Here is a 19,063-nt window from a genome sequence, read left to right as displayed (position 1 = left end):
AGTGCAGTGTTAAATAGAGAAGCCTGACAATGCTCTTCTGGGCACCTCATAATTGAAGACCTCAATTTTTATACAACTACATGCAGCATTTGGGTGACCAAACATGCTACTTTGACATCATAAAAATTTGGTAAAGCAATTTCTAGGCCCAACCCTTCTAGCCCTGAATTTATCAACCAGTGAAAATTTTCTATCTAACACCCCATCAATTTCCCATTGTATCTTACAGACTCTAAGTACATCATTTCTCAGCCATCTATGTTCCATGAAATGAAACCCAATTTGTAGAATCTCTCATTTGTAAGTTAAGATTTTCAGAATAAATTTATGTGCATTATCTGCATGACTATATATTCTTCCTTAGGTGCAGTACTGAATGCAAAATTCCAGATGTGGTCTAATAGGTATTGTGTAATTGTACTATAACCCTCCCTCCCCCCCCCCCCCCCCCCCCCCGCTTGTATTGTAGCCCTCTAGATACATATTAGGATTCCTTTAAGTAAGATTTTTTTTGTGTTTGACTGTAGAATTTTAAATGATTCTGGATTATGAAAAGTTAAATCTGTTTGGACCTCCACGGCTTTAAGGTAATGGGTGGGAAATTCAAGGGAGATGTCAGAGGGAGGTTTTTTACCCAGAGAGTGGTTGGCGCATGGAATGCGCTGCCTGGGGTGGTGGTGGAGGCTGATACGTTGGTCAAGTTTAAGAGATTGTTAGATAAGTATATGGAAGAATTTAAAATAGAGGGATATGTGGGAGGAAGGGGTTAGATAGTCTTAGGTGTGGTTTGAAGGTCGGCACAACATAGTGGGCGAAGGGCCTGTATTGTGCTGTATTGTTCTATGGTTCTATGGTTTCTAGATTTTTAGCTATTTGATAAGCATTCTGATCTATCCCTTTTTTGTTTTCAAGTGTCTGGTCTTATACCCACCTCCACTTTTGCCTAATCATTTGATCTATTCTTTGTAACATGGAACCTGATGAGGTGCATTTTCTCTTCCACTCGTGTACTGCCTTGATATTATGTGCAATCTTTTGTATGTTTCAGTTTCCTGCAAAGTTTGCCCAAAAAGAGGAGGTCACGTATGGTTATAATGTGCTTTCCAGATGCAGCTATAAATGTTGTAGTTAGAGAGTGGTCTGACTTCTATGACAGTACTAAATGGCTATCAGAGTAATACTGCACTGGAGAAACAATTTTTTAAATTTGAGTTCTTTTAGGGGTGATTGGCAATGAAAGGTCCACAATAGACCAAGGATGGTCTTGATTTCTAAGCAATTTTCAGATGGTCAATATTGATGTCAAAATTACAAAGCAGGAACTTGCAAAAAAAAAATGTCCATCTATTGCAAATGAGAAAGGGGCTTTCCAGGTGATTAATCTGGAATTTATACTGATAATATGGTTTAGATGGAGGTCTGTGAGTTTGACACTGTTTTCTGAACCACTCAGCTGATGTGTTTCAAGATAATGACAGACATAGCCAATGCAAATTGCAATCATTCTACCCATTTGTTACATGGTTAGCAATGAATATGTGAAATCTATGGTGTACATTAACCCATCTGTTTAATTGTAACAGGCAAATTTGAAAACTGCCTTTTAAAATTCATATGTTGAGTAAAAGAGGACTATTATAGTTTTTGAAGATATCATGTTGTGATATCATTGCTGCAACTAGACTTTGTAATGCAATACAAAATGATGATGAAGGGTATCATCTAAATATAGCAATGAAATGATGCAGTGTCAGTATATTTTACAAAGTTAAATATAGACACAAGTGTTTTGATAAAAAAAATGAACAAGCAGATAGACCAATGCAAACAACTGTTTAAAAAAAATGCACCTGATAAAATTAAAGATTGTTTGACCTCCCACTGTTTCTAGCTTTTTTTTACCATTTACCAACATCATTAACTATTTTTCACTTAATATTTTTACTTTGTGAAATGCATATGTCATTGTATTGGATGGGCTCATTTTATTTTCATATCTCATAGTTTTAAAAACTCTCTTGCGTACAATAAACACATTCTGTTTGGAGTTCAGCTGATAACGACATCGACATTTGCCACTGGCAATTATGTTACATTATATATTGTTATTAATTATTTCAAATTGGTGTTCTGCAGCATATTGTCATTGAAAGGATTAAACTACAAGAATTGAATGCTACAGAGAATATATAGCTAGATCTTGGTGATCCAGCCTTTGGGTTGTTTCAGATTTCAAGATGCAAGGCAAACCTAGGGAAACAACATTCAAGGTTTGCTTAAACTGTTCTCCACTCCCTCAGTTGTCTGTTTTCTGTGTTCCCTTAATTCTGTCTGAACTTAGTTCATTATTTTTTTGCTTTTTGAGTAGCTTTCTTTGCCTTCACTATTGCTTACTCTTTTTACAAATCTTCTTTCCTCTTATATTTCTTCTGTTTTCAACCCCGATGAGAGTTCATTGACTTGGAATATTAATTTTGTTTTTCTGTCAACCTTGATCTGAGTATTTCCAATGTTCTGTTTTTAGTTCACACTAGCAGTATCCTCATCATTTTGCTAAGATGTCTGGTTTGAACACTCCTGGTGACTATTGTGAGAGCAGCAGTGGAACTCAGAAGAGTGACCAAGTTAGACAAAGCATCTGCGTAGCTAGAATATAGAAGCAGCAGTAGCTGACAGATTGTCTGGCAAGTTGGTGTTGATCCCTGCATGTGGGGTGCTGCTTGAAGGAATGCCTATGATACTGCTGCATGTCAGGGATGGATCTCGTGTCCTTGCTTTCTAGTTGAATATAAGGATATTAACACAGGATGACCTTCCATTGGATAATAATGATAGTTGATGATTCCCAGTCACCACATTCCTAGAATTCAGGACTACCTCTTGGTTTAGATTGTCCTCTGATATTTTTATGCTCTGATCAAAATATTGGGAACATCAATGTAAATTTTAGTAATGGCTTCTCCCACCAGCTTATTGACTTCATTGGACCATGCGAAAATTTGGCTTCCTGTTCCAACAGTTTCATTATCAGAAGTGCTTTCTTCCATCCTCACAACTCAGATCACCTCCAACTCCATAATGCCCTCCCTTCTAAAATTTCAACCCTAGACTCTCATGGTGTGTATTCAAGTGTGAATTAGCTAGCTGTAATAGTTTGGTTTGTTTATTTCACATTAACTAACATTATATTGCAAATTCATTGGCAACAAGGAAGTTTTTAAATTACTTTCCTCACTACAAGTCTTTTTTTTTCCAAACGTGTCTCAGTTTTGCTGATGGAACCTTCTGCCTGCATCTGACACTGATGCAAGTTCAGTTCTCCTGAATTTGCATCATTGCCTGTCCCCAAGGAAGAACTTTTCTGGACTTGATCAACATGTAATGTAAGAGGCTCAAGGGGGCAGACCAGAACAAACCTCATTCATGAAACCACTGAGGAACCCTTTAATGGCAAAGCCAAGCCCTCAGTTTTGCTACCTGTTAAAGTGTTATTTTTCATAGCTTCTGAAAGTCCCTTCAATGCTTCTAAATATCCTTCACATTCAGAAGCGTTCAAAAACCATTAAAATTTAAAAAAAAATTTTAGAGCTATCTGAAAGTACTTGGGATTCTGAATCATTATAAATGTCACTGCAAACAAATAATTAGATATGTATTTATTTTATCATTACCTTAATTCCTTGCGGTCAAAATCTTAATTGAATTGAATGTGGTTCTTAAGCCAGGTCTAGCCTGTGGCAGGATCCAAGAGCAGATTCTTGAGGGTAAATTCTGGTGGTTTCCAGCAAGTTCTGCTCTATTGCTACACTCCACGTGGAGTGTAGCTGCAATGTGCAGCCAGGAATGTGCTGAAGGAGCTTGGTCTACAAGTTCAACTTTCTGCATTTGTGCTGGAGTCCCAAACTGGGTAAATGCTGATGGTTTCACAAAACTCAGCAAAATCTTGGCCATTATCCTTTTGTTTTTATTTTATAGTTCACATTAGTTCACTGGATTTTGGCAACAGTGTGCACAAACAGCATTAAATAGCTTTAACTCATCTACGGCTTTTATTTCGATGACTCCTATGGTTAACTGCATACTTGTCATTAAAAATCAAATCTAACTTTCATTTTCAGAACATTGTGCTTAACATCAAGTCATGCTATGACATTTAATAGCTAGATCCTGCTGTAACTCGGGTCACTCATGAGTCCCTATATAGTCATGCAAAAGCTGCATTTATGTAGACTTCTGCATTAAATGCACAGAAGACTTTGCTCCAGCTCAAAATAATAACAAGTGCATTTGTAAATTGCAGTATTTTTACCCACAGTACCCTGAGACCCAACAGGTACTTCCTCCCAAGAACCCCTGGAGAAGACATTATCCCAGCTGAGTCCTGGGATTGGCAGCATTGGGAATTGGGGTCCTCGAGAGGGCAGCAGTATGTTGATCTTAGTGTTCTTGGGGAAATAAGAAATCATGCTTATTTAATGCAGGATGTGAATGCCCAGATATAGTCTACCATATAGCCCTCAAGAAAATGAAAGTCTTTTAGCAGGGAGCCTTGATACATGTTAGGTATAATTTTCCAACCACTTATTTTAACATTGAGAAATTTGTCTTCATTCTGTATTGTGTTTTGCATTTTAACTTCATTATTCTGAAATAATTAGGCTATATTGGTAAAATAACAATTCATGGAAGTTTGTGGCCACTACGTTTTGCAACTTAGGATGGATCTCATCCTGACCTGGTGATTTATTTACTTATGTACAGCCAGCCTTTCTAGTACCACTTCCCTGGTTTTTTATAATCTATCCAGCATTTCAACTGCTTTCTTCTTCTTTAGCTTTAGCAACAATAATATCCTTGGCAGAGACAAATGCAAAGCACTATTTTAGTAACGTGATTAGGCAGGGAATAGAAGGATACAGATCATGTGCAGGCAAATGGGATTAGTTAGATTGACATCATGGTCGGCACAGACAAGGTGGGCCGAGGTGTCTGTTTCTGTGCTGTACGTTTCTGTGATCTATATATTAAAAGCTTTGTTGAAAACATTGATTTTAAAGTGGTACACTATTAAAATGCATAATTTAAAGGCTGGTGTGACCTGAGAGTTATTGTTATAATTTGGGAGATCTATCAGCCAATGTGCACAAAAAATCCCATAAACAGCAGTGAGATAAATATCCAGATCATTTGTCTTTTTGGGAGATAAATATTCACAAGGATACCAAGAGAGTATCACTATACTTTGAGTAGAATAATGGGATCTTTTACATTAATCCTAAAGTGAAGGAGAGAAATTCTATTTAAGATCCTATAGGAGCTGAATGGATTTGCCGAATAATTTATATTTAAAAATAAACTCCACTCCTGATACTTACTTTTCCACAAAAATTTAAACAATGAATTGAATGTTAGTAAGGTGACAGGAATTTAGTGCACTAAACTGAATTAGTAGGTATTTTCATGTGAGGTGGAGTGTATAGCTGAATGTAATGTATTTAAAATGGTGAACAATGCCGATTTTGGAAATATGAAATAAAAACAGAATGCTGGAATTGCTCAACACGTCAGGCAGCATCTATAGCAAGAAATATAAAGCTAACAATTTGGGGAAAGATTATGGTGCAGTGTGGTGGAGGGGTTCATGGTGCAATATGGAGGATGGATGTGTTAGAGGGGCAAAAGAATGGGATAAATAATAGGCAGGTTGAGCAAATGATGGGGGTTTGGGTACACAGATGATGAAGTGGATTGAGGTAGTATGGGGACAATCAGCAATGGTAGAAATTTGGAGAAGACACCTACCTGTAAGAAGATGGATACCTTGTACTTTGTGGAAGTGTCCAAATTGAGTAGATCCCCTTAATACCGAAGTAATCCTTGACCATCCAGTTAAGAGCATAAAGAGTTCAGCCCTTATTTTCTGCTCTGGCCAGAAAGTGGTTCTCCAAGCCTGAAAATTTGAGTATCCTTGATTTATATTTATATGAAAAAAAGGTGGGTTAACTTTCACAGATCAAACTAACCAGTTGTTTCAAAAGATTCATTTTTTTCCCTAGAATTATTATGGTGCGGATTTAGATTTGTAAGTAGTTTAGTTGATAGTTACGGAAATAAGTAAATGATACAAGGACATTGAACAATAAGCCGTGGAAAAGAGTGATTCAGAGGTGCTTAGCTTGTGGTGGATGGAATATTAAAGATAAAATCGGGCCATTAAGGGATTCAATTCCTAGAACTATTAAGAAGGAGCATGAAATCAGAGATTAATTTTTCAGTTCTGTCTGTACTAATGGAGACCCTGGACAATCTCCAATATTGGCACAAGAATTTGTGGCCAGCTTGATGAGAGTGAAGCACATTCTTTTAAGAAATCTGAAGATCTACATCATATTAAATATGAAGAAGTACTCAATGTTGGTGTGAGAATTTGGAGTCAGAGGTGGTAGTGAGGTAAAGCTGGGAGTGTCAGTTGTGAAAACTATTGCAGCATTTTGGCTGCTATTGCTGAAGGGCTGCATGTAGGTGAGAAATGTGAGGGGAGCAAGGATAGATCCTGGGTAGAAACCAGAAGTATTTGTGCAAGTATGGGAATAGAACATATTACCAATGATCCTTGTTCTTGTTTACAGTAGACTACAGTGTGATTAATTAGGAAGGGAATATCAGTTGAGAAATGTAATTTAGAAATCTTTCTCATCTTTGCTAATTACTAGAAAGTCACATTTAGCATCCTATCTGGATGCATCACTGCTTGGTATGGCAACTGCTGTGTCCAGGACTGCAAGAAACTGCGGAGAGTTGTGGACACAGCCCAGCGCATTGTGGAAACCAGCCTCCCCTCCATGGACTCTGTCTATACCTCACGCTGCCTTTGTGAAGCAGCCAGCATAATCAAAGACCCCACCTACCCGGGTCATTCTCTCTACTCTCCTCTCCCATCAGGCAGAAGATACAGGAGCCTGAGGGCACATACCACCAGGCTCAAGGACAGCTTCTATCCCATGGTGAAAAGACTATTGAACGGTTCCCTTATACGATGAGATGGACCCTTGACTTCGCAACCTACCTTGTTTGACCTTGCACCTTACTGTCTACGTGCAACGCACTTCCCTGCAGCTGTGACACTTTTACTCTGTATTCTGTTATTGTTTTTACCCTGTACTACCTCAATGCACTTTGTACTACCTCAGTGCACTGTGTAATGAATTGATCTGTACGAACAGTATGCAAGACAGGTTTTTCACTGTACCTCAGTACAAGTGACAATAATATACCAATACTATTACTTCTGTCGACTTTTGTGAGTTGATTTATACCCGCTAAAGAGTGCATTCTCCTTTTTTTTTGATGCTCTTCAACTGTGGAATAAAATAGCTTGTGTTTTTTTTGGAGTACATTCATTACTGCAAAGACCCAAAGCTTTAATGCATCCATAGATTAGAGGTGGCTGAAATATTATAAATTTTGGACATGTTAGTTAAAGTAGTCTTTTTTTTGCATCACTGATATTAAAGTAGTGAATGTTTACAATTTTTATAACATTTGTATTCTATCACTTTGATTTGTGATTATGCTGACTCTGAAAATTATAAAAAATGGAAACAGGGAAAAAAGTGCACAGAATGCCTTAAGTGGAAACGAGCATTCTTTGACATCTGTAGAAGATGCAGATGAAGTGTCAGCTTACTGAAAGATGGAGGCATTGGTCTGAATTGAGTGACAGCTCAAAAAGTTTACGCTGATTAGTTTGACAAATGAACAATTGAACATAATTGTGTCAAAATTGAGTCATGAAACTTGATATAATTTAGATTTATCTAAATTTGTATTTCCCAGTGTAATTAATTTGGCAGTATCACAATTCTTTAAATCATATATAATTCTTATTTGTTCTCTCTCCATCTTCTGTAAATATTGTATTATCCTTGATAATGGAGCACAATTACTCAGTTCTCCCAAAAAACTCATTAATTTAACCAGTGGCTTATTATTGACAACAGGAGAAGTCTTGCAGGGGATACGTGTATCCCCTTACCTGTGAGATACGTACTACTGATAGCTATAAAGGTGCAGAAAGAGTTTCAGCATTGGACACCAATTCTTGTATTTTTCATTGCTAAAATAGAAGATTATATGTAGTACGTATCTCACAGGACTATATACTTTGCTACTTATAGTACTCAGTGCATTTTGATAATTGTTCTCATTGCAGGAAGAAGAGAATTTATCCAAAGACTAAAACTTGAAGCTAAATTGAATGTACATGATGGTTGTGTGAGTATATGCAAATATATTTTAACAAAAAATGCATTTTAGCAATGAACAAAGAAAATGTGTGCTGGAAACTCATCCTCTGTCAGGAATGTTAAAAGTGCTATTATAACTGCATTCGCTCCATTGATTTAAAATGAATGGATTTGCAGAATACAATTTACTGAGGTAACTTTGCAGTATGTTTAGTGTTACTGAATAGTGTTCTGTACTACTTATCCTGCACTGGAATCTAAAGCCACCCAGTAAATCAAAATCTTAGCTTTTGAGAATGAGCTGCTTTTAGTTTTGCTTCAGCTATAAGTATTTCTTGTCATCTTCATTATTGCGCAGGACAGTTTACATCTGATTATTAACCCTTTGCAATGGTGGACTACCAGGGGAAAATGCCTTAGTGCATATCTCTTGCATGTAGGTCATTTATTGTATATATGGCATAATGTTGTTGCAGGGGTTCCTGCCCATAAAGCATATGCAAGCCCTTCCTGATTTTTGTTGCTTTAGTACAATTTTTGATCAAAACATTCATTAATCAGTCCTGAAGTAGCTACTATCCTCGCTGCATTATCTAATTGTTTCTTAAGTACATTCAGGAATTTGAAGCAAGTATCAATCATACTTTTCAAAAAATTTTCTGATAACCATTTTAAAATTTACTGTATTGCCTCTCTCTTTGTACTCTTTTCCTCCAAATTAACTTAAGGCAATATGCCAGATGTCAATTTTCTCTATTTACAATTTTATATTTTATCTCCTTTTGGATGCCTCCTTTCTAAGATTCAAAACATAATTCTTTCTTACCATCTCAGATCTCTGATATCAGGGATCAGCCTAGCAGTTTTCTGGTCTCAGCTATCTTCTTGTGTGCTAGGGACCAAAACTGAGCACAGTATTCAATGTATAGTCTATCCTCTTTCCAGAGTTTTTTTACAGTTTGATCATCAGTGTTCCTGATAACTCCAGAGGCCAAATAGCTTGCTCCATAATCTTAAAATTATATTCCTTTTCTTTAAGTGTCAGAGTTAAGTGTCAGTGTCAGAGTTAAGTATCAGAGAGGTCTCGGGTCAAGTCCACAGCATTCTAAGGGGGAGGGTGAGCAGCCAGAAGTTGTGGTCCACATTGGTACCAATGGCATAGGCAGGAAGGGTGACAAAGTGAGTTCAGGGAGTTAGGTGCTAAGTTAAGAGACAGGACCTGCAGGGTGGTGATCTCAGGATTGCTACCCGTGCCACGTGCTAGTGAGGCAAGAAGTAGGAAGAGAGTGCATTTTAACACATGGGTAAGGGAATGGTGCAGGAGGGAGGGGTTCAGATTTTTGGATCATTAGGCTTTCTTCCAGGGCAGGTGGGACCTGTACAAATAGGATGGTTTGCACCTGAATTGGAGGGTTTGCTAGTGGTGCTCGGGGGGTGGGGGGGGGGGTGTGTGGGGGGACGGGTTTAAACTGGAGTTGCAGGGGTGTGGTAACCAGAGTGGCAAGGCAGCAAGTGGAGTAGCTGTGGGAAAGTAGATGTTAAGTCTGCAAGCAAAGATAGAAATCATCTGGTTGATGAGCACGATGGGACTATTGTTCTGAGATGCATCTATTTCAATGCAAGGAGTATTGTCAGTAAGGCAGATGAACTTAGAGCACGGATCAGCATGTGGAATTATGATGTTGTAGCCATTAGTGAGACTTGGTTGCAGGAGGGGGAGGACTGGCAGCTCAGTGTTCCGGGGTTCCGATGTTTTAGATGTAGTAGAGGGGGAGGAGTGGCATTACTCATCAGGGAAAATCGTGGCAGTGCTCAGAGAGGACTTACTGGAGGGCTCGTCTACTGAGGCAATATGGGTGGAAATGAGGAATAAAAAAGGGATGACCGTGTTAATGGGACTATATTATAGACCTCCCAGTAGTCAGTGGGATTTAAAGGAACAAATTTGTAGAGAGATAGCTTATAGTTGCAAGAAATATAAGGTTGTGATAGTAGGTGATTTTACCTTTCCATATAGTGGTTGCGACTCCTATATTGTAAAGGGATTGAAAGGGATAGAGTTTTTCAAATGTGTTCAGCAAAGTTTCCTTAATCAATATGTAGAGGTCCCAACCAGAGAGAGTGTGATATTGGATCTCCTCTTGGGGAATGAGACAGGGCAGGTGATAGAAGTTTGTGTAGAGGAACACTTTAGATCCAGTGATCATAATTCCATTAGTTTCAAGATAATCATGGAGAAGGATAGGACTGGTCCTCGGGTTGAGATTCTAAATTGGAGTAAGGCCATCAGAAGGGATCTGGCAGGTGTGGATTGGGTCAGGCTGTTTTCTGGCAAAGAGGTGCTTGGTAAGTGGGAAGCTTTCAAAAGTGAAATACTGAGAGTACAGAATGTGTATGTTCCTGTTAGAATAAAAGGCAGTTCTGGTCACCTACCTACAGGAAAGATATCAATAAGCTTGAAAGAGTGCAGAGAAAATTTACAAGGATGTTGCTGGTTACATCAGGGCCTGAGTTATAAGGAAAGGTTGAATAGGTTGGGACTTCATTCCCTGGAGCACAGGAGAATGAAGGGAGATCTTTTGGAGGTACACAAAATTATGAGGAGTATAGATCGGTTAAATGCATGTAGGCTTTTTCCCCTCAGGTTGGGTGAGACTAGAACTAGAGGTCCTAGGTTTAGGGTGAAAGGTGAAATATATAAGGGGAATCTGAGGGGAAGCTTCTCCACTCAGAGGGTGGTGTGAGTGTGGAATGAGCTGCCAGCGGAAGTGGTAGATGTGGGTTCAATTGTAACATTTAAAAGAAGTTTGGATGGGTACATGGATGGGAGGGGTTTGGAGGGATATGGTCCAGGTGCAGGTAGATGGGACTAGGTAGAAAATCAGGTCGGCATGGACTAGATGGGCCGAAGGGCCTGTTTCTGTGCTGTAGTACTCTGGCTCTGAATGGTTAAACATTAAAAGGGCACTCAGGAATTCTTTGTTCACTGGCAAGTTTCTTTTAGCTTTGCTTGACTTGTTCTACTGATTACAGGCAACATATAACACAGTATCAGTTTTCCCAGCTATCTTGGCCAGCTACCTAATTTTTGATTGGCCAAGATGCACTGATTACTTTTCCTGACCATATCATGATCTCTAGCTTTGTGCCCATTATGTGGCACTCAAGACTTAGACTATTAATATCTTATGGGTTTCATTCGTTGAGTTGCAATTCATGACCGTAAATCTCATACCCCAAAATTATATTTTTTTAAAACAGTAAATATATAATCATTACTTATTCAGTAGACACGAACAGCACAGTGATCTCTCATCAGTTACTCGTGGGAATATTTATAGAAACTGAGGGTAAGGTTTGTGTAAATGGAGCATGCAGGATACAGTGGTTGAGCTGCTATTTGAAAGGGAAAGCGGTCACAACTGAAGTGAACAGGGAAGTGTTAGTGATGAGACTGAGGGGATGGTAAGAACAAGAAGGGGGTTTGGGAAGGAAAAGTATTAAGGGACATATTAGGAGTGAATTTGGAAGAGAGAAGTATGCGTGATGGATGGAGAACATGAGAAGGAAGTCTCTGAGGGCTGCAAGCTGCATAATATTTGTTTAAAAATGAAGCCAGAAGTCCTTTATCATTCCTTTCCTTGTTACTCCATGATATTTGCCTATTACTTTCCACCCAGAGAAGAAAAAGACAGACAAAAGCAGAAGGAAGCACAAAGAATAGTGAAATAAGTTAGGAAGTGAAGCTGAAAAGAGGAAAAAAGAAGCAAGCCAGAGTAAAGGTGAAGAGAAATAGCAAAATGAAGACAACAGAGGCCAATATAAGATGGACTATATTTTTCAACTTACCATGTGACACACCATGGCAATCCACATATATCAATTACAAAGCTACCTCCATATTGGGGAAAAGCTCTCTTATTGTAATGTTAGTCATAAGCAATTGTTAATACTGAAAACACAATTTTAAATAACATTTTAACTACTTTTGATGTCCGGTTATTCTTTATTTATTGCTTTCACCTTTCTTATCATTTTAATTTATTTATAAGTTTTTCTACTTAATGTTTCTGTTCACATCGAATCTTTAGATTTTTAGCACATATATTGCTTACAAACATTTTCCTCTTTGGGTGAGCTGTTGATAAATTTATTCATGTTGTTGGTTAACTGCCTTTCTGAAGAGGGATTCCTTTTAAATATTCTTGATCTACATTGCAACAGGTAAATACAATTTGCTGGAATGATACAGGAGAGTATATTCTATCAGGATCCGACGACACCAACCTAGTGATTACTAATCCATACAGTAGAAAGGTAAATTTAGTTTGTAATACGTGAATGAAATTGTCTGTTATGCTTTGAAAAGATAACTGAAAAAACAGCTAATTATGTGGGATTGACAGTGATGATGATGGCAGTATGGAAATGATGTAGGAATGACTATAGGAGCAGAAATGGGCTATTCTGCTGCTTATTTATATCACAGCCACCTGAGTTCTTATTTGTGCAGGAAACTTGCTTTTCAAATGTATCTTTCTCCCAGTCTCTCCTTAACTCTGTTTAGATGTGCCCTATTTTATGGTACTCAGTGCCCTAAATTACCTCCTCGATCTTCTGAAGATTCTAGCGCGCCCCAGAATCCCAATTGTGAGTACCATTATTAAAGACAATTGAGATCTGGTGTTACCAGATGAAATTTGGAAACCTGGTATTTATTCTTTAAAAAAAATTGACTTCACTGAAGTTCATGCAAAGGTAATTGTGCATTTTGCCAAATGGGCAGGATCTTAGTAAAGTTTTCAAAATGTCTTTCTTGTTGCCGCTTTATTTTGCTATCAGATATTGGAAAACAGTAGTTGATTTCATCACATAAAAAACATTGAGAGATAAAGTGACCACTTTAGGTAATGCTAAGTTCTAATACATTGAAGATGTAAACAGGCTTGAGGAAGACATGTCCAATTCAGAGCTATTTATCTATCTATCTTTATGGTTCCAAGGAATCCATGGTCCTGGCCCTTTGCGTTTGTCTAAAAATAATTTTGCTTGAGTTATTTAATGGAAACTGTGTCTTTCTTTATTTTCAAGAAAAATTTTGGTTTCAGATTCTTTCAACTATTCGTTCGGGTCATCGAGCAAACATTTTTAGTGCAAAATTTCTTCCACACACCAGTGACAAACAGATTATTTCCTGCTCAGGAGATGGTGTCATATTTTATACAAACACAGAGAGAGATGCAGAAGCAAATCGACAGTGCCAGTTTAACTGCCACTACGGAACAGCTTATGAGGTAATGTGGTAATGTTGATCGTGGTGGTGATATCATGAGTAAAGAATAACAAACCTAGAGAACTAATTCAGAAACTTCAGAGTTGAATGTAAGAGTCTAATGTTTATTTTGTGAAGAAATAAAGGTAGATACCTTCTGAATTAATCCTCCTGAATGCATCTTCATTACAAAGTTGATGAATTGGCACTGAAACGCTCTTAATCAAAAGTGATGAGAGTTCTAAAAGGAAGTAAATGTCACAAATCAGGCATGGATTTACTTCATTGCTTTCTTGCCCTTCTAAATTATTAACTTGGTTATCAGCTTAGTCTGAAAGCTTTGGGAAATGCAAAATTCTTCTTGTTCATTCTTTTTCCACCCATGCCTCAAAATCCATTAAGTGTTGTTCATCAGTCAATAGTACTTCAGGATGTGGATATCTTCTGCTTTTATCTGTTGGGTCATAAAAGTACCTGGAGCATATTGGAGATTAGACATAATTATGCCTGGCATGTGTGATAGAATGTGGAAAAGTCCATTCTGTATTTCTTATATCAGTAGTCTTCAGTAATGTCACCGGATGAAATTTGAAAATCTAGGATAGTTCATGGATGTAATTTGACTTTTGATTACGTCTTGCATTAAAAGAGTAAATGTAAATTATTGCTCAATTTTTATAACAGTACAAATATTTGTATGAGCTAAAATTATTATTTAAAATTATAAATAATAAATCTTATTCCCAGAATCTTGAATGACACCTTCTACCAAACAACTTTCAATAAGGCAGTTTATTAAAAATAGTTTAATAGAAACAGAAAATGCTAACACTCAGCATATCAGACAATTGTATGTGAATTCTTATCCAATAGTCAATTTTTGATAATCTGGAATTCACTTAGATGACTAAAATGCTTATCTTTTGTTGAAAATTGAACAAATTAAGTAACATTCCAGCCAATTAAAAATGCTTTTGTCACTTGAAAGAAATTGTGTTGAAATAATTGGATGCACCTTGAACTCAATGTTATTAATGGTGGCTGGATAAGTCTGCAATTAAATGCATATTTGCCTGTTACCATTCTTTTTTTCAAATCCACGTTGTAAAATCACTGTTGCTAGTGGGTTCTCCACTCATTCTTTGAGTTTGTATTTCAAGTAGAACCCATTGCATGTAATATATAAATTGTGAAGGACAATTTATTTATATTATATGTAATTGTACAGCTTCATTTCTGTATCTACTGTAAGTCAAAGTTTCAGAAAGTTTCTAAAGGTGCAGTTCACTCAAACTTAAATTTTACTGGAAGTTTAAATGCAAGTTGTGCTCATAAAAATATACCAAATTACTGCACTTCAGTTTAAAATTTTCATTTTCAAAAATGCAATTGTATATTTGGTATATTGGAACAGCTTTCTCCCAATTAAGTTTATCAATACTAGTTTCCATGCCATTACTGAGAAAATAAAGATATATTTTGTTACAGAACAATGCTGTTACAACATTCGTAGGATTAGTGTTAATGGGTGCTTGATGGTCACTGCGGGCATTGTGGAATGAAGGCCTGTTTCTGTTTTGGTGATGAATTATACTTGTAACCAAACATTTAATATCCCACCTAATATTTTATAATTAAATCTCAGAAGTATATTTTAAATTATATTGACATGTCACTCTTTGTTAAGCTTAAACGCCATGAGGATAGGTTGAGTGAGCTAGGGATTTTCTCTTTGGAGCAAAGGAGGATGAGAAGTGACTTGATAGAGGTATACAAGATGATTAGAGGCATAGATTGAGTGGACAGTCAGAGACCTTTTCCCAGGGTGAAAATGGCTAACATGAGGGGGCATCATTTTAAAGTGATTGGAGGAAGGTATAGGGGGGATGTCAGAAGTAAGTTTTTTTTTACACAGAGAGTGGTCAGTGCGTGGAACGCACTGCTGGCAGTGGTGGTGGAGGCAGATACATTAGGAACATTTAAGAGACTCTTAGATAGGCACATGAATGATAGAAAAATGGAGGGCAATGTGGGAGTGAAGGGTTACATAGATCTTAGAGCAGGATAAAAGGTTGGCATAATATTGTGGACCAAAGGGCCTGTACTGTGCTATAATATTCTATGTTCTAAACTTTAAAAATTGGGGCATCTGATGGCTCATTAAGTACCAACAATGTCTTTGTGGAAACCTTTTTTAATCTTTACTCCTATAATGAAGAAAACATTCATTGCCCAGAGAGCATTGTTATCCACATTAGTTTATTTGTGTATGTGTGTAGGAGATTGGAAAGTTACAAATTAGTAATAAATTAGTTAATCTCAACTATTGTAGAAGAATGACTGCTCCTGTTAGCTTCAAATTGGTTATCTTACAAAGAGATTAGGGAGAGTTCATACTTGTGATTGCTAGGTAGTGGCTCCTGTTCAAAAGTGTATATATATCTATTTGGTGACAGCTGGATTGATTGTAGTTTGATTCCTTCCAGTGCCCAAATAGTCTGATAACACTTAGGTAGATCTTCCGCACACTGCCCATATGTTAAGCTGCTTTTGGGAAATGGCTGCCAATATAGAAATTGATTGATTTTTAATTTCCATTCATTGTACTGGAAATAAAATCAGATGGTTTCTATAAAAATCAGCCACTTTTATACTTGGGCAACAAGATGGAACTCCATCTCTTCATGTCCTGGTTCTTCTATGAAGAGCAACCTAATATGTTGCTTTTTTACCCCCAGATCAGTAGACTATAAGATGATCTTACATATTTTGTTTTATTGCTCAGATCATGACTGTACCAAATGATCCTTATACTTTTCTATCATGTGGTGAAGATGGTACTGTAAGGTGGTTTGATGTGAGAGCGAAGACGAACTGTACAAAAGAAGATTGCAAAGATGTGAGTTTAAGAAATACACATTTGAAGACATTTTTAGCAAACACAATGTAGGAATGTTCCTTTGATATATGCTAAGGTGTTTTGATCATCAGGGCACAAATTTGAATTTTATTTGCAAATCTGTAACATTTAAATATGAATTTGCAAACAAGGGTATTTTAAAATTAGCCAAACTAAAATTGAGTTATGCTGGCATGGGTTTGGGGTGGTGGCATGTGTAGGGGGTAATGAAGGATGGTGGGGGTGTGGTGGCGACGGAGAGTTATGAAGTGAAGGATCGTTGTTGCTGCTTTGATGTTAGTTTAGTCATCTGCAGTTTGACTCATTCCTGTGAATCCTCTTTGCTTTTCATGTAGCTGCTTTGATTTAAAAAAAAAATTGGTAATCAGAGATTATTTTGGATTTGCTGCTGTGGTTGATCAGTGAAGCAGTCATGGTAAACATTGGCAAGAAAAATATGAAATAGCTTTACTCCAGTGCATAATATTTTGCTGCAACAAAATTGTGGGTACTCTTTCATACTGTTTAATTATATCACATGTTAACAATGTTAACACATGTTAACAGGTATTGTCACTAGATCTCGTGATCCTTTTATGTCTGTATTTCAAAACAAAATTTGGATAGGTTCACTCCACTGTTATGGCAGATTGGTTGTAAATATTGTTGAAAAGTCCTTAAGTGGACCTATTTAAAAAAAAACTAATTTTGGTTGAAAGGTGCAATCTGATCACACTTCTCAAAATACTGCTTGAACTACATATATCATGGGTTGTTTGATTAATTGCCCATAATGGTAATTCTGACCTGGGATGTTTTGTTTTGAAGTAGAATTTGAGCTATAGATTAACTTGATGTAACTGAAAAATAGATGGCAATATACTGAATTTCACTCATTTAGGGTTAAGTAAGTGACAATGCAAATGAGTAAATCTGTAAAGCAAAGTTATTTTATATTCATAGTTCTTTGTCTTGAGGTGAAGAATCCAATCAGGCAATGCAAAACTGTTTTGTAGCCATATCCCTTAGTCTTGAAGACAAGATGGTCACCATATTGGACTCATTAATGATACTTAAGTTACTTGATATGTTCAACTTTGTTTGTTCTCAGTCTGCACTTGAATTTTGAAGCAATTATGTTACTGTTAAATGTATGATTTTGAAGCAATTATGTTACTGCTAAATGTATGATCGAGCTACTTGTGTACAAAATGGAAATTTTGTCTGAGAGCATTAATTTATTTTAGTTACCAGTTTTGTAACCAGAAATGCATAACTTATGTCATTAAATCCTTAAGATTTCAAATTCTCTTTCAAAACAGGATATTTTAATAAACTGTCGCCGTGCTGCTACTTCAATCGCTATCTGCCCTTTGATGCCATACTACTTATCTGTTGGTTGCTCGGATAGCTCTGTGAGGATATATGATCGAAGGATGCTTGGCACAAGGGCTACAGGTTTTTAATACTTTATTTTATAATGCAAAATAAGAGCCTTTCTAACATTACACATAGCTAAAATGTAGTTAATTTATTTGTTCGATTTAATTAAATCCATTGGATAACTTTCATTAGAAAAATGCAATTGAAGTGAATCCATAATATAAAGGTTAATAAATGAATGAAATATAAAAGTATAGTGCATCCAAAATGAGGACAAGGACACGGGTATGAGCTTGTGCCAGGTGGCAAATATGTTGCCGCTCTTTTTAAGCTTGAACAAGATTTCTGACTTAACAACAAAATTTCTGATAAAATACAAACTGTTCTACGTGTAAAATCTGTGCACCGGCCCCCAAACCATTTTGCACAGGAGGAAAGATGTTCTTGAGGGAAAGGGATGGTTAAGGAAATGAGGATGGACTTTGGTAGCAATAATTGGTATTGGTTTATTATTGTCACTTGTACCGAGGTACAATGAAAGACTTGTCTTGCATACTGTTCGTACAGATCAATTCACTACACAGTGCAGATACATTGAGTTAGTACAGAGTTCATTGAGTTAGTACAGGTAAAAACAATAACAGAGTACAGAGTAAAGTGTTATAGCTACAGGGAAGTGCATTGCAGGTAGACAATAAGGTGCAAGGTCATAACAAGGTAGATTGTGAGGTCAAGAGTCCATCTCATTGTATAAGGGAGCCGTTCAATAGTCTTATCATAGTGGGATAGAAGCTGTCCTTAAGCCTGGTGGTATGTGCCCTCAGGCTCCTGTACCTTCTGCCTGATGGGAGAGGAGAGAAGAGAGAATGACCTGGGTAGATGGGGTCTTTGATTATGCTGGCTGCTTCGACAGCGAGAGGTATAGACAGAGTCCATGGAGGGGAGGCTGGTTTCCATGATGTGCTGCGCTGTGTCAACAACTCTCTGCAGTTTCTTGTGGTCCTGGGCACAGCAGTTGCATACCAAGCTGTGGTGCATCCAGATAGGACGCTTTCTATGGTGCATCGATAAAAGTTAGTGAGTGTCAAAGGGGACATGCCAAATTTCTTTAGCCTCCTGAGGAAGTCGAGGCGCTGGTGAGCTTTCTTGGCCGTGGTGTCTATGTGGTTGGACCAGGCTATTGGTGATGTTCACTCTAAGGAACTTGAAGCTTTCAACCCTCTAGACCTCAGCACCATTGACGCAGACAGGTGCCTGTACACT

At 37.3% G+C, this 19,063-nt stretch overlaps 1 protein-coding gene across 4 annotated transcripts in view; it reads left to right on the top strand.

Moving 5' to 3' along the window:
- dcaf6 (ddb1 and cul4 associated factor 6) overlaps positions 1–19,063 on the top strand; it is a 119,788-nt gene that overhangs the window by 11,448 nt on the left and 89,277 nt on the right. For all 4 annotated transcript variants that reach the window (XR_007956136.1, XM_052013316.1, XM_052013315.1 and 1 more), the window contains exons 2-6: positions 8,213–8,274; positions 12,471–12,563; positions 13,355–13,540; positions 16,304–16,417; positions 17,740–17,875. Coding sequence is in view for 3 of the 4 variants with exons in the window: in XM_052013316.1 (XP_051869276.1) it covers positions 8,213–8,274; positions 12,471–12,563; positions 13,355–13,540; positions 16,304–16,417; positions 17,740–17,875 (591 nt within the window). In the remaining variant the exon portion in view is untranslated. The remainder of the gene's footprint in view (positions 1–8,212; positions 8,275–12,470; positions 12,564–13,354; positions 13,541–16,303; positions 16,418–17,739; positions 17,876–19,063) is intronic.

This window comes from Pristis pectinata, chromosome 4 (assembly GCF_009764475.1).
Source record: "Pristis pectinata isolate sPriPec2 chromosome 4, sPriPec2.1.pri, whole genome shotgun sequence".
NCBI classification, from domain to species: Eukaryota; Metazoa; Chordata; class Chondrichthyes; order Rhinopristiformes; family Pristidae; genus Pristis; species Pristis pectinata.
Note: the sequence above shows the minus strand (reverse complement) of the source record. Positions and strands in the feature narration are given on the sequence as shown.